This window comes from Neophocaena asiaeorientalis, unplaced genomic scaffold (assembly GCF_003031525.2).
Source record: "Neophocaena asiaeorientalis asiaeorientalis breed wild unplaced genomic scaffold, Neophocaena_asiaeorientalis_V1.1 scaffold129, whole genome shotgun sequence".
Taxonomy (NCBI): domain Eukaryota; kingdom Metazoa; phylum Chordata; class Mammalia; order Artiodactyla; family Phocoenidae; genus Neophocaena; species Neophocaena asiaeorientalis.
This window is the reverse complement of record NW_020172446.1, coordinates 7,272,875-7,288,845: the sequence shown is the minus strand read 5'-3', so window position 1 is coordinate 7,288,845 and position 15,971 is coordinate 7,272,875. Positions and strand designations below refer to the sequence as shown.

General features: G+C 50.8%; 1 protein-coding gene and 1 non-coding gene across 2 annotated transcripts in view; one reads left to right on the top strand and one right to left on the bottom strand.

Moving 5' to 3' along the window:
* Window positions 1–1,671: 1,671 nt before the first annotated feature.
* On the bottom strand, window positions 1,672–1,744 carry TRNAA-UGC (transfer RNA alanine (anticodon UGC)). Its single transcript has one exon. It is a non-coding gene; the product is annotated as a tRNA-Ala (tRNA).
* A 6,880-nt stretch (window positions 1,745–8,624) lies between these two features.
* The window catches only part of CCDC92B (coiled-coil domain containing 92B), a 9,378-nt gene continuing 2,031 nt past the window's right edge, over window positions 8,625–15,971 (top strand). Inside the window, exons 1-3 of the mRNA XM_024736118.1 lie at window positions 8,625–8,769; window positions 13,301–13,348; window positions 15,678–15,968. Coding sequence (XP_024591886.1) covers window positions 8,640–8,769; window positions 13,301–13,348; window positions 15,678–15,968 — 469 coding nt within the window. The 5' untranslated portion in view covers window positions 8,625–8,639. The remainder of the gene's footprint in view (window positions 8,770–13,300; window positions 13,349–15,677; window positions 15,969–15,971) is intronic.

Sequence of the window (15,971 nt, the reverse complement as noted above, 5' to 3'; positions counted from 1 at the left end):
GGAGCCCCCCGGAGCCCCGGCCCGACCGCCCCGCAGCCTCGCAGTAGCTGATGGCGCCACAGCCCGGGCGGGTGCTGCGGAACCCCGGGCGCAGCTAGCGCGGGGAAGAACAGCGCCTCCCCCCACCCAGCCCGGCCAGGACTCAGGGCTCCGCTGGCCCGTCGCTCCCTCAGGTCCCGAAGGTGAGGAGGCCGGTGGGCGTGGGGGTGGGCGTCCGGGTGGCCCCGGGTGGGGAACCGCACGACCCGGGCTCCAGCTCCCCCGGGAGGGCTGGCGCGGGGCTGCGCACCACAGCGCGGGAGACGGACAGGACCCGCGGGCTGCTGGCAGAAGTTGTCCTCCGCCGCCCAGACTCGGGTCCTTCTTGGCCCTGGCGAAGAGTCCAGAGCGGCCCGAGGTCGAGCCACCGCCACCTCCTGCCACCTCCCACCACGCGTATCTTTCCTTCTGCCTGCCTTCCCCTGCCCTCCCTAGGTACCTCTCTTCGCCGTCCTCCTTCGTCTCCACATCCCCCCCTGCCTTCTCTGGGAGTCATATTCGAGGCATAATCAGGGCAGAACATTAAGACTGAAGGGGGCGGGGGCTCCAGTTTCCCCATACATCCCACTCCCCGTGTCCCTGGATCTTCAGCTCCACTGAGGTCGGGGCTCCTGGGATCTTCAGTAGAGAGGGGGGCCATAGCCTAGAGGTATTGGGGGATGAGGGGCCCCAGAGTGGAGAAGACCACAAGACCACCAGAGAACTGTGGCTTCACAACTGGCCAAGTGACCCCACCTGGCAGAGAGTCCCAGACATTTGTCAAGGACTGACTTTTTGTTCCCAACGCAAGTCCCCAGGAAAGCCAAGGACTTGGGGAGGTTGTGGGGGGGGGGGTAATTATTTTTTAATACGTGTACTGACTTGGTCTGGTGAGGCCCTGCCCTCAGGAAGCTTATGGCTTAGAGCCAGGTTTGCACACGCACACACGGGGGGCATGCACACACACACAGCATAATATGATACAAGGCAGAATGCCTGGGGAACACAAAGGCAGGAGAGAGTCTTCCCAGCATGGTGGGCCAGGGAAGCCTTCATGGGAAAGGTAGCATCTGAGCAGGGCCTTGAAGGATGGGTCAGGTTTCGGGAGGCAGAGATAGGGTGGGGGATAGTGAGGGGATGTCCACGGCTAGCAGCAAGAGGTAGAATCTGAAAGAGGAGTTCAGACTGCAAATGTGCACTGTGTTTTGATTGTGAAGGGCCTTGAATGCCACGGTGAGCACCCAGTGGAGAGATCCTAGTTGCCAGGCACTGTAGTTGTATATGTTGGGCAAACTACTTAACCTGTCTGAGCCTCTGCTTCCTCATCAATGGGGCGGATATACTAATAGGACCTTCAATGCAGGGTTGTTGTAAAGATAAATGAGTTAGGAGGTTCCCTGGAGGTTCAGTGGTTAGGACTGGGTGCTCTCACTGCAGAGGGCCCGGATTCAATCCCTGGTCAGGGAACTAAGATCCCGCAAACCGCGCAGCCAAAAAAAATAATAAGTAAATAAATAAATGAGTTAATATACATAAAATGCTAAGAGCAGTGCCAGCCATTTATTGTTATTTTATAGGTATTATTACCTGTGCACAGATGCTTTTTTTCCTTTGTTTTTTTTTAACTTGGCTGCATGGCTTTCGGGATCTCAGTTCCCTGGCCAGGGATCGAACCTGGGCCCCCCGCAGTGCAAGTGCAGAGTTCTAACCACTGGACCGCCAGGGAATTCCGCTGATGATTATTAAAAATATTATTACCTGTGCATCCATGTCTGAGAAAGACTCCTTGAGCTCCTGCTCTCCCTCCTACCCCAGGCCTCAGAGTCAGGTAGTGAAGAGGAATAATGACTAAGAAAAGTAAAGAATATATTCATTCATTTATTTACCCATTTATTACCATGCCTGTCTTATCTAATATACCTGCCCTGGCTATAAGAATGATAAACAGAAGTTTAACTTTCTCCTTGAAACAAGAATTCATACTTAAAGAATTTTAACCAAATGTGGGTGTTTTAGTGTTCAGAACAGTGCAAGGATATTTGTTGACTCAATAAATATTTTCAGTCCCAAAGAGAAAAGAAACACCAAGAATGAAATTGAAACTGGGACAAGAGAAGCAGTCAGGGGCTGCGCGGTGGCAGACAGTGCAAACTCCACGTAAGCGAAAGCAAGAGGCTTCAGTTGTGCTTCATCTCCCAGCCACGGTGTCTGCCTGAGGGAGAGATGGGGGCAGCAGAGACCAAGGGACATGGAGCAGACTAAGGAAGGGAGGATGGTTAGCCACTCAAGGAAAATTTGGACTACTTAAGTGGTTTTCAAACTTTTGGTTAGTGGAAGCCCTTTCTCCAATGAATTTGTATGCACAAGCCCACCATATAAAAGAGGAAGAAACACAGCAAAGCTTCCATCCTGTCTTTTGCCCTCAAACCTTTTGGCCACATCTGAGACCCCTTTGCAGAGCTCTGGGGGCTCTATGCAGCAAAGTTTGAAAAACACTGATTGCGATGATTCTGAGGGCCCCTCTGAGCCCTGAGTACTATGATTCTGTACTTTCTGTGGTTCTTTCAACCCAAGGAGCTCTAAGAACGGGAGAGGAGAGAGAACTACAGTTTCCTCCTTGCCCAGTCTGTGGTAGATAGATAGCTGGGGAAGGAAGTGGGTACCCATAAGCTCCAGAGACAGGCGGGAGATGAGGTCATTTTCAGAGATCAGGAGCCCAGGCCTCAGAAAGTCAGAATTGTACCAGGATCACAGAGTTCCTGGGCCTGACACTTTGTCAATGGTTGGGGACCTGAGCACAGAAGGTTTCTCCCACCAGCTTCCCCAAGAAGGAAAAATATTTATAACTTTCAAATAGATGAGAGGCATATCAAAAGTACTTGGAATTAACTCTATAAATTGTGAAGCCTGTGTTACAGGTCCTTTTTTATTCTTAATGACACTTTTTTTAAATGAACTTTTTTTATCAAACTAGAAAATTCAAAGAGAGAACTAGGGACACAAGGAGAAGGTGGGCAGCATAAACAACGCAGGTCCTGAAGTGGTTGGACAGTGGACAGAGTTGAGGGACCCTTCTCAGCAAGCACTATAATCTGTGAGTTTGGGCATCTCGGGCTGGGTGCAGGGAGAAGATGGCACTGATGGCTCTAACCCTTCATCTGCTGCCACTGGCCTGGACCAAGTCCTCAGGCAGCATTTTCTGAAGTCTAGAGCTTCCAGCACTGCATTTCTATGCAAAAACCTGACATTTTCCTGGCTCAGCCCTTCTGAAGTGCCTGTGATTCCCCAGCTACACAGAGAGATCTGTGTTGTCCCTGGTTCCCCCTTCCCCACTCCATTCCCCGCCCTCCCCCAAACAAACTAAACAATACCGTCTAAGAAAGAATATTTGCCAAGATCGTTTGTGACCCAAATTTCTGCCCTGAGAAGAACAGCCTGCCTAGTTGGAAGCAAATACTCAAGTCCTTCTGGGAAGGCACAGAAACAGCTGGTTGGTTCAGCCTCTCACTGTGGCCAGGGTCCAGTCTCCAGGGCTGTGTGGAAAGGGCTTTTACTCTTCAGAAACATTTGCTTTTCAGCAGCTAGGAACAGACATCTTCTCTCTTCATCCTAAGCATAGGCCCACATGCCTTCATCCCTCGGGTGCACGCACAGCAGACACATAGATACAAGAGAAGCAGGAACCCTCCCCCAACACACATACACACATGCACACACATACCTGCACTCCTTGAGGCATGCACACAGGCTCAAGTATATGCACAGGTGCAGAGGTACACACATCCCAACATAGATACACAAGAGCACAGACGGAGCTCACCTGTTCCTCCCGAGTTATGCACCAGTATACTGACTGCCTGCTTGAAATCTATTTCTCCTTGTTTGAGGTCTCCTGAGCATGTCAAATCTAACATGTCTCGGGCTGGGACTTAACTTCTCTGTAAATCCGCTTCTCTGTCAGTCTGCCCCAGCTTGACAGATTCACTCACTCAGGCATTCTACACATATTTACTGAGTGGTTCCTATTTGCCAGATGCTGTGCTAGCTACTAGGGAACAGGAGGAAACAAAACAGAGTCCTTCACCTTGGGTTGCCAACGATCTGGCAGGAGAAACAGATAAGCAAAAACGTAATGTATTCTTGTGGTGATAAGTTCATGGGAAACAAAACAATGCAGATTAAGGGAATGGAGAGTGACAGAGTGTTCCATTTTTTGGTTTCTTGTTTGTTTGTTTTGGCCGTGCCATGCGGCTTGAGGGATCGTAGTTCCCCCATCAGGGAACAAACCTGGGCCCCCAGCAGTAGAAGCACAATGTCCTGACCACTGGACTGCCAAGGAATTCCCAAGAGTTGTATTTTAAATCAGGCTATCAGGGAAGGGCCCTGGGTCAGAGTCCTGAATGCAGGGAGGGAATGGACCTTGAGGGTATCCTGAAGAAGGACATTCCTGGCAGAGGGAGAGTCCCTGAGGCTACAGTATGCTTGGCAAGTTGAATAAAAAGCCATGAGGCCAGAGCTTCCCCGGTGGCTCAGTGGTTAAGAATCTGCCTGCCAATGCAGGGGACATGGGTTTGATCCCTGGTCCAAAAAGATCCCACATGCTGTGGAGCAACTAAGCCCCTGTGCCACAACTACCGCTCTCCACAACTAGAGAAAGCCCACAAGCAGCAACAAAGACCCAACACAGCCAAACACAAATTTTAAAATAAAGAAAGAAAAAAGAAAGGAATCGAAGATGACTCCTAGGTTTTTGGCCTGAGCAACCAAGTGCCCTTTATCAAGATAGCGAACACTGGGCCAGAGCAGGCTTGTAGGAGGGATCATAAGAGTTCAGTATTGAACCTTGTAAGTTTGAGGGACCTATTAGACACCCAAGTGGAGGTATTAGGAGATTTCGTTTAGGGGTCAGCATATAAATAGCATTTACAGCCATTGGATTGGATGAGATCATGGAAGGAGTGATTATAGAAGAGATCCAATGTGAAAGAGGTCCAGCATGAAAGATGAAGAAATGGGGAAAGATCCAGCAAAAAGTGCCTTCATACTTGAGTTTCCCAAACTGGAAAACTGGGAGATATCCTGGACATCCCTTCCCCATCATCATGATCTAATCCAAGCCATCCCCTCATCCTGCCAGTTCTACCCATAAAATACACCTGGAACTTGTCTCCAACTCTACCTCCATCATCCGGTCCAGGCCTTTGTCATCTCTCACCTTAATAACTGCTACATTTTCCCAGCTGACCTCCCCACATCCACTCTGCCCCCTCTAATCTGCCCTCCCCACAACAGCCAGTGATCTTTTAAAAATGCAAATCATATCACGTCCATCTCCTGCTTAAAATCTTTTAATAACTTCCCAATTCATTTAGTATTCGTCCAAAATTCTTAACACAGTTTTAAGTCCCTGTGTGATCTTTCACTTGCTAACCTCACTTCCTGCAACTCTCCGCTAATACCTTACACTTCAGCTTCACCAGCAGTGGCAATGTCTCCGTTCCTAAAAAAGACCACATAAACCACTTAGCGCAAAGCCTGGCACACAGTAGGCACTCAGTAAATGTAAGCTATCATTATTCTACCTCTGGGCCTTCACAGATGCTGTTCCCTGTGTGGAATGCTCTTCCCTTTAGTCTTCTAACTCCTACCCCCCTTCAAGTCTGCATTAGTTTTCTTTTGCTGCATAAATTTATCATCTCACAGTTTCCAAGGATCAGAAGTCTGGCACCTTTTACTTGGGTCCTCCACTCAGGGTCTCCTAAGGCTGAAATCAAGGTGGGGCTGCATCCTTCTCTGAAGGTTCAACTAAGGAAAGATCCGTTTCCAAGATACCTTAGGTTGTTGGCAGTATTTACTTCCCTGCAGCTGTAGGACTGGAGTCCGCATTTTCTTGCTAGCTGTCAATCAGGGACCATTCTCAGCTACTAGAGCCCTCACTCAGGTTCTTGCCTATGGCTTCCTGCACAGGCTGTCTCACAGCATGGCAGTTTACCCCTTCTAGGCCAGAAGCCAAATTTCTCTCACACTTCAGATCTCTTCCTATAGCAAGGGCCCTTAGAACCTGGCCCACCCAGAATAATCTTCCTTTTGTTTTTAACTCAAAGTCAACTGATTGGAGACCTTAATTACATCTGTAAAATCCTTCACCTTTGTCATATAACCTAATCAGAGGAATGAAATCTATCATATTCACAATCCCACCCACACCCAAGGGGAGGGGAGAATGTTAGAGGGTGTATATATCAGGGGCTGGGAATCTTGGGGACCACCTTGGAATTCTGCCTGCCACAAGGTCTCAGCCTAAAATCATTTCTTTTTATTTTTAAATATTTATTTGGTTGCACCAGGTCTTCATTGCAGCACGTGGGCTCCTTATTTGCGGCTCATGGGCTCCTTATTTGCGGCACACGGGCTCCTTAGCTGTGGCACGTGAACTCTTAGTTGCAGCATGAATGTGGGATCTAGTTCCCTAACCAGGGATCGAACCCGGGCCCCCTGCATTGGGAGCGTGGATTCTTATCCACTGCGCCACCAGGGAAGTCTCTCAGCCTAAAATCATTTCCACAAAGGTACCTTCCCTGACCCCAGATCTAAACTAGGTCCCACTTTATATTCTTTCAACGTTACCCTGCATGTTTCTTTCACAGCACTTATAGATTGTAACTGTAAACTTATTTGTATTATTTGTTTGATGTACCTGTTTATTTGTTTGATTCTCTTCTCTTGGCCCTGTGAGCTCCATGAGAGCAGAAAGCAGGAATACTGTTTTGTTCATCACTATGTCCCTGTACCCAGCACAGTGGTTGGTAATAGTGGATCACTGAATGAATGAATGATGAACAAATGGGCAAATCAGGGCAGGGATTAACCTACTCAGACATTAAACGGGGAGGAGAAGGGATGAGGCATTGATTGAGCCAGGTTCTGTGCTAAATGCTCTACAATGTCTAATTTCATTTAACCCTCACAACTATCCTAGGACTGCTACTGTTAGTAGCCTCATTTTACAGAGAGGGGAAGCGAGGTTTAGAGAGGTTAACTTTCTTGCCCAAAGTCACACAGCAGGGAACCGAAAAACCTAGGATTCAAACCCAGGACTGTTTTCAGTGTAAATACTGGGAAACTTCTTTGGATTCAAAAGACTTGGTTGGAGAATTGGATCTGCTGCCACTTACTGACCACGTGAACTGGCACAAGTCACTTCAGCTCTGAGTCTGTTTCTTTGTTTGTGAAATGGAGGTGGTGATACCTACTGAAGAGTGGTTGGCAGAAGTAAGATAATGTGCATAAAGTTCCCTAAATATAGCAGATGGTCAGTAAATGTAACCAGTGATTCCCACAGGCCAAAGGGCCACCCACCCCGCTGCTGAAGTGAAAGTCCATTTGGTTGGATTAGGGAGGCCATACAGGTACAAGGGAAGGGGGGCCCCAAGAGAGGAACCTATGAACGTGAGGTTCTCAGGTGCACCTGCTGGATGTGACCCTACAAATGAAAATCTTCCTTTGCAGAGGCTTACCAGAAAGCCTGTTTCAAGGGGACCATTGCTGAACAGAACAATCCATCAACTGGTTTTCCTCTCCTCTGGCCAGGGAATTCCTAGGGCAGGTGGAGGAAGGGCCGTCACAAGCTTTGGGAGTCCCTGGCAGAGAAGGCATGAGCTCTGAGTCCTGGACTCCAGAGGTCTCGGCTTCTGCTGCCCTCTGCCTCCTCCTGTTTTTGCCCTCTGCCTATGCTTTTCCAAGACGCTGATCATCACAGAAGAGACTCACTGGGAAAGGGGCAGGGTCAGAAGAGAGAGCGCTGAAAAGCCAGGCCATCACTAGGATTCAGGGATGCAAGCCTCCCTCTCCCATCACAGTGTCATAAGCTTCTACCATGGACCTACTGCTTAGGTCTCCATATGACCCTCCCCCATTCCTCTTGGAAAAAGGGACTCCACCACCTGCCCTCAGCCCACAGGATCAGTATTAATAAAACATTCATCAGATCCTCCTCTTCTGTGACATGGAAGAGTCCAGAGCCCTGGGCTGAGGTTAAATCAGAGAAATAGAATTGAATTGACGGAGGGTTGTGCTCTAACCATCACACTGCCCTGCCAATTGACGGTCACCCTTGAGCTGGGATGCTTGAGGGATGGCAGAGCTGGAGAGGCTTCAGCATTCATCCTCTCCACAATTCCCTAATTTTACCCAGGAGAAAACTGAGAGCCTAGAGAGGGAGAGGGCTTGCCCAAAGTCACACAGCTTGTGAAGAAGCAGACTAGAACCCAAATGTCTGTCTCTCTTTACTGACTTTGCTGCCCCATTTGTTTTCCTCTCAGAGATACAGAAGAGGCTAAAGTTACATGGGGGCAAGGGAGTAAAGCCATTTCCCTCTGAGCCTCTGGTTCTTCATCTGTTAAATGGGAATAATTATACTTCCTGCCAACACACCGCTTGTTTATGAAGCTTCAGTGAGTAAATACAAATGACTTCAGTGGCAGAATCATCTGCCTGGTACAACAGGACCCCAGACTGAAGGAGACAATTGAAAGGACCTGAAGGTTGGCAGGGTGGATGGGCCCAGAAGATGTGGGTTCACCTTGTCATCCTCCCCAGGTGGGGCCCAGGCCTGGGTTGCCATGGATACCGTGTCCCTGGAGCATCAGATCCAGAGCGTGCAACGCCACATCAGCTTCCTGAAAAAAGAACAGATGGCCCTGCTGCGAGACCTGCACCTGGAAATCCTGAGGCTGCAGAAACGCTGCTCAGGTGAGGCCTGGAGGGATGGCGGGGGGTGACTGTCATCATCGTAAGCACTGTCCCTGATGGGGTGTCCACCGTGAGCCTCTCTAAGCCTCTTAACAATCCTGCCAGGCAGGTGTTCGATCACCCCTTTTTCTTGGTGAGGAAACTGAATCTTAGGGAAGTGAGATACAAAATGTTCAACAAGCACCTCCCAGCCCTAAGAAGCCCTCAGTCTAGTCGGGGAGACACACACACACCAACAGGTAATCTAAAGATACACAAAAAATGAAGAGGGCTGACAGAGGAGTTCACGGGCAGGATCATGTCCAGCTTGAGGCGTGGGTGATGGAGGAGGAGACCAGGCATCCCACGCTCCCCAGAGGAGGGAGCACTTCCTCTCCCTGAGAGCTGAGTAAGATTTAGACATGCTGAGATATTACAGGGCAACGAGGGTGGAGAAAGCTTTCCAAATGAAAGGAACAGCATGGCAACATTCAGAAGGTAGGAAACCAAAAGCTCATGAAAAGCTCTATTCGACTGGATAATGCTGTGCTTAAAGCTGCTGGCAAATAACGGTTGCAGACAGATCATGGAAGACTGTGACCAATATCAGGACAGCTAAGAAGTCCTCCTGGGTAGTAGGGAGCCACTGAAGATTTTTGAGCAGAATCATGCTACATTAAGAAACTCAATCCGGGGCTTCCCTGGTGGCGCAGTGGTTGAGAGTCTGCCTGCCGATGCAGGCGACATGGGTTCGTGCCCCGGTCCGGGAAGATCCCACGTGCCGCGGAGCGGCTGGGCCTGTGAGCCATGGCTGCTGAGCCTGCGTGTCCGGAGCCTGTGCTCCTCAACGGGAGTGGCCACAACAGTGAGAGGCCCGCGTACCGCAAAAAAAAAAAAAGAAAAAGAAACTCAATCCGGGGGACTTCCCTGGTGGCGCAGTGGTTAAGAATCCACCTGCCAATGCAGGGGACATGGGTTCGAGCCCTGGTCCAAGAAGATCCCACGTGCCACGGAGCAACTAAGCCCGTGCGCCACAACTACTGAGCCTGCGCTCTAGAGCCCGTGAGCCACAGCTACTGAGCTCACGTGCCACAACTACTGAAGCCCACGCGCCTAGAGCCCGTGCTCTGCAACAAGAGAAGCCACCGCGATGAGAAGCCCGTGCACCACAACGAAGAGTAGCCCCTGCTCGCCGCAACTAGAGAAAGACCGCGCACAACGACGAAGACCCAATGCAGCCAAAAATAAATATAACTTAAAAAAAAAAAAAAAAGAAACTCAATCCAGCAGTTGTATGGCAGATGAATTGGTGGGAGAAGGAGGCAGGGAGACTAGTGACAGGTCCAGGGGAGAGATGAAGGGAGATGGAAAGGGGAGGACCAGTGGGAGGCAGATTGAAAGAAGGGATCTGGCAACCAATTGGATTTGTAAGCAGGACAGAGGAAGGTGCCAAGGATGATGTAAATCGCATGCCTGACCTCTGCTCTTGCACCTCAAGCCTCAGCTGTGTAGCCTTCTCAGAGGCTGGGCTCTGGCCCAGATGCTCACCCAGGCAGAGTCTTCAGGTGCAGGCTTTAGAGCCAATGATTCGTTCAATGTCTCAGCTGGAACAGCTCAACCTCTTCATTGTACAAATAGGTAAACTGAGGCCCAGAGAGAGAGTCACAATGTTAGTGTCAGAGCCAGGATTAGAACCCAGAGCTCCACACTTCCAGTTGTGATGCCTCTGTTGCTTTCCCCCATTCTCTCAACATGCTCAGATTTCTACCTCCCTTCCATCCCCTGCTCATGGAAGACTCCCCATTCCCCAGAGGGAAACTGAGGCCCAGAAAGTTCAACTGACCTGCCTGGCTTCTCACTCTATGGCACGAGAAGCCAGCAGTCCTAACTTTCAGCTCCATATACAGGTTCAGCTGCCATTTGCCAAGACCAGGCTCCCTGCCATCTCCCCCAAAGCCTGGCAGGCAGCAGAGGCCAGCCCAGGGGGCAGGGATGACCCACACCATCTCACCCCTGCCTGATGCTACTTTTTCATTGCAGTAATAACATTAAAGGAAAATTGACATGAGTGAACCCTAAGACCCTGTAGCTCTTCCTCTGATTTCTTTTTGCTTAGCCCTAATTCTAGACACAGGCCAGGATCCCAAGAAAGTGGAAGAGGCAGGAACGGAGATCCCTCAGCCCCCACCACCCTTCTCAGACAAGTGTGGGCCCGCAGCCTCTTGGGTATTGATTCAGGGGATAAAAATAACTCCAGGCTGGCCTGGAGCAGCCACTCTTGGGGCTGAAATGACTGAATAAGGCCCTCCCTCCAAAGGGTGGGGGAGTGAGGAGGAAAAGAGAGCAGGACAAAGGCGATTTTTAAAAAAGAGATTGGGGTTTCCCTGGTGGCACAGTGGTTAAGAACCCACCTACCAATGCAGGGGTCACGGGTTCGAACCCTGGTCCAGGAAAATCCCACGTGCCGTGGGGCAACCAAGCCCGTGTGCCACAACTACTGAGCGTGTGTTCTAGGGCCTGCGAGCCACAACTACTGAAGCCCACGTGCCTAGAGCCCGTGCTCTGCAACAAGAGAAGCCACCGCGATGAGAAGCCCGTGTACCGCAACTAGAGAAAGCCCGCAGACAGCAACGAGGACCCAATGCAGCCAAAAATAAATAGATAAATAATTTAAAAAAAAAAAAAGATTAAAGAGGGACCCAGAGGGTGGGAAAAGGATAAGAGTGGGGAGGGGCTGGTGTAGGAACCAGGAGGGCAGGCCTTTGGGAAGAACCTGCGTGACAACTCAAAATGAAGGGGCTTGAGAGGTGGGTAGATGTGCTGTGGTTGCGGAGGTAGCTTGGATGATAACAAGAGCCGACTCGGCCCAAGATTGAGCCCTTTATTTCTTTTGTCTCATTTAATCTTAGCAACAGCCCCTTGTGAGGTGGGTGCAACTTCGTTCCCATTTCACAGATGGGGAGACTGAGGCTCAGAGAGGTGCTGTCACTGGCCTGAGGTCACACAGTGTGTCTGACCTCACAGCGCACTCATCTAAACCATGGGGACCCTGGCTGGAAGATGGGCAGGGAGAGTTGATGGATGGGGGAGTGGAGCCCAGCTGGGGTTCTGTCCCCCCACCCCCAACTCTAGCGGTTAAGGGCTAAGGAGAAACAAGCCCACAGGCAGTCAGTGACAGAGCCAGAGTCCCGTGGGCTACATCCCCAAACCTAGTCCTGGGCCCCTTGGGTTACATCACAGGGCCTTGGAGGAGGGGCCAAGCTGGCCCCAGGAAGCCCTGGCGGGGTGAAGGCATCAGAGTTCTCCCAGAGACCCCAGGGAGGAGGTTCAGGCTCTGGTCACAGCAAAAGGCCCAGGCACTCCAGGCTGTCTGTCTCCTGGCAACTGTTGGCCTCCCCAGAGAAGGCACCTCCAGAAAAGCCCCTAGTCCCTAGAAGAGCCTGGAGAAGGCAGCAAGGAGGGGCAGACAGAGGGCCCACAGGGTGAGTCCCTCTCTGTTGGTGCTACTTGGCAGTGGACCCAGAGATCGGCTACCTTCCCCACCCCCACGTTCACACCTTCTCCCTTTGGGCACCAGGCTGCATCCCTGCAGGTACACCCAGGTGCTCCTGAGCAGATGCCCTCCATCATAGGCAGCTGTGGCTCCTGGGCTCCCTCCTGCCCCCCTCCCAGCCCCTGAGCTCTGATGGAGTTGGGGGGAGTGGGGAGTGGGCTGGAAAAATGATCAAACCCAGCTGGCTGAGGGATGGGGTATTCTGGGATCTAACGGTTGGGGACTGGGAAGACAGGCAGGCAGAGGAGGAAACTGCTCCTGCACCAGTGCGCTTGGCGGGCCCCCTGGCTGCCCCGCCCCACTCGCTTAGCGCCAAGCCGAGCGCCATGCAGGCTTTGCTTCACCAGGTGGCGCTGTCCTCCTTGAAGCTCTTCTCCCCGCCCTGCGGAAAGTGGCGGAACCAGAGCTTAGAAAGGGCAGGGCTGATGTTCAGAAAAGAGCACAGGCACAGCAGTACTGGCTGTGACAACAGTGAAACGCACGTGTCCTATTGGTAAATAGCCACTGCCCTGAATCCCCCTTTAGTGTCCCTGAGCAGCCCAGGACACTCCAGCCTTCCCAGACCCACCAACTAAACAGTAAAGAGAATGTGCCCTGGGCAGCAGGGGTCCTCCAGGCTGGCTCTGATTGGTTGGCATGTTAAATATTTGTACATCACCTCTGGGAAGGGGCAAATACTCCCCCCCCAGCCCCAAAAACAAGCCTCAGTCCCACAAGGGTTGAACTAACCCCCAAATCTAGGCCACAAAGCTTACACTGGAAAGATCTCTGGGCTTAGAATCAGCTAGATTGGGCTCAGGCTATGCCTCTGACACCTCTCTTTCATCTCATTCCCTCTCTGGGCTGCAGTAAAATAAGCATGGAGGGGGGGTAGTTTAGATGGTTTCTGAGAATCCTTATCGACACTATTACTGGGCTGTGATTCCTGATCTCACACACATACTCTTTCTCTCTATCTCTAACATACACACGACTGCCTTTTCTTATCTCTGCCCCCAGAACTGACCCATGACCTGGAAATGAAAGAGGCCCAATCTCACCAACAAGGTAAGAGGACAAGTGGTCACCTTTTCCCCACCACTTAGGACCCAAGCCTTGTCCACCCCTGGTCCAGACTTGGGGACAGCCACTCCTCAGCTTACTGAGTGAGTGCAGGACGTCAGCCTCATTTGCCCACTCAGCTGGGTGACCTTGTGCAATGAACAACCTGCGCCACCATACATAGTGCCCTGTATCCCTGTCTCTGTCCAAAGTGGTAAAATGAAAGCAGGAAGGAGATGGTGTCCAGGAAGTCCACATGGCTGACTTCATTCCTTTGTGACCCACCCCCCTAATCCTTCTCATCCTTGCACGAGTGATTCTCACAGTCCGTGTCCACACCGTCCAAGACGCTGAGTGTCAAGATTCAACACGATGGCAATATGGGGTCTTTGACTTCAAGGAACATAGTCTAGAGGAGGAGCAGAGAGATACAGGCACATTAGCAAATTCTTCATTTTACAAAAGCATGACTTCTTGCCGTTGTAGAAATTCCACTAAAGTATTTGTTTATAGATTATTACTTCACCCATAAAATGGGGAGTGGTGTGGGGAGATGGTGTTCAATGAGTATAGAGTTTCAGTTCCGCAAGATGAAAAAATTCTAGAGATCTGTGGCACAGCAATGCGAGTATATTAACACTACTGTACACTTAAAAAATGGTTAAGATGGCAAAATTGTTCCTTCTTTTTTTGCCACAATTAATTTTTTCAAATGGGAGGGGTTGCATTGTTGAGATCTTAATCTCCAGATGATATGATCTCTGAGAACTAGGACAGGGCGTTACCCGTCGTCTCTCAGTGCAAAGCACATTACCTGACATGGAGAGGGACTCAGTAAATGCTTGATTTGAAATGAATCACAAAAGTAGTATTTCTTGGCCAGGAGGGTTTTAAGAATGGGCTCCCTGCCATATTGATGTGCTGCTTATAGATCAACAGCTACAGGACCAAGAGTTAGGCGCAGGGAAGGCTGGAAGTTTAAGGTTAAGGTAAAATGCTAGGAGCCCTACTAACTGCTTTGCATATCATGCATAAACATCTAAACACTTATGGCCCTGAACTAATTCTGCTGACTGCTTTAAGTGGCAGTCATGGGGGGCCTCTTTGTGCCTACGTGCTTGGAGGAAGGGGTCACGTATCCCAGACACCAGGCAAGAACAGTTCTGTGACAATAGTAGCTTTTACTCCACCTACTGTCCTTCCTCTGAAAGGGCTTTTGGGGTCATCTGGGCTCAAGGCACTGCCCCAGTGTCCTGGTTTTTACTTTCTCTCTCAGTGGGCTTGAGAGCTCTCTTTCCTTGTCCTCCTTTTGTATGAAAATCACTTGGTGGTTTTCATATCCCCTCCAGAGTCACCTCTTACCTACCCTTTGTCACCATTCACATGTGCCAGTCCTGGGATACAGACCTTGCTGAAATGGAGTTTATGATCCAGGAGGTAGGGGTCCTCAACCCTGTGGGTACATGAGAATCACCAGGGAAGATTCAAGAAGTACCCTTTCCCAGTACTTGATACTTTGATAGGACCCAGGAAAACTATTTTTTAAAGTTCTCTGGATGGTTGCAGTGTATATCCAGGTTTGAAACCCAATGCAGTGGGCAAAGGCAAACAATAAACAAGTTTAAAAAAAAACCCACAAAATGTAATAAATGCTCTTTATGAAGGAAACAAGGTTCGCAGCACGCTGACTCCCCTTTTCTGCTCACACTCCCAGTTCTTTCAGTCCCTTGTTCTTGTATGTCTCTCCTGCTACGGGGCTTTTGCATAAGTCCTACCCTCTGTCCGAAGCACCCTTCTCTCCCCTGTTCACTACTTAATTCCTATTCACCTGTCAGATCCTAGCCCAAGTTCCTCTTCGGCTGAGAAGCCTTCCCTGATTAGGTCACAGTCTCCTGTTACAGTCGTGGTATTGGCACGTGTCACAGATGCAACCTCACATTCTTTTGTGGTTATGTACCATACCTCTCCCACTATGCTTGCTGTGAGCTTCGAGGAATGTTTTACTATCCACCATACCCACAATGCCTAGTACAACGCACAGAGTCAGGGCTCAACAAACAGTCATGGAGTGAATAAATGGTCAGGGAAGGGTTTGCACTTAAACTTAAGGGGCGCACTGAAGAATCAGAGTGGCCAAACAGAAAGCAAGATAGGTGCAAGGGCCTCGAGGAGGAAAGAGGCAGGCCAGCGTCGCAGGCGCTTGGGGAGTGAGGGCGAGCGCCGCAGGACGTGCAGTCGGGGGCGGGGGGTGCCGGGCTTCGCTCTGAGGATCGGTGAGCTGTGCAGGTACAGCCAGGCGGGGACCCTCACTCTCCCCTCCCTCTCCCCTGCCCAGAGTTGGCGTCCCGGGAGCTGGAGAGCAAGTGCCGCGAGCTGGAGTCACAGCTGGCGGCGCGGGTGGCGGCCAACGCGGAGCTGCGGCGGGAGGTGGCGCAGCGCGAGGCGCTGGTGTCGGCGCTGCGCTGCAGCCTGCGCGCCGAGGAGCGCCGCTTCCTGGAGGAGCTGCGTCGCCGCAGCCACCGAGCCACCGTGCTGGGCACTGAGCTGCAGAAGCACACCGAGGCGGCCGCCTACCTCTCCTACCAGCTGCACGCGGCGCGCCAGAAACTGCAGACTCCGCGCCCAGGCC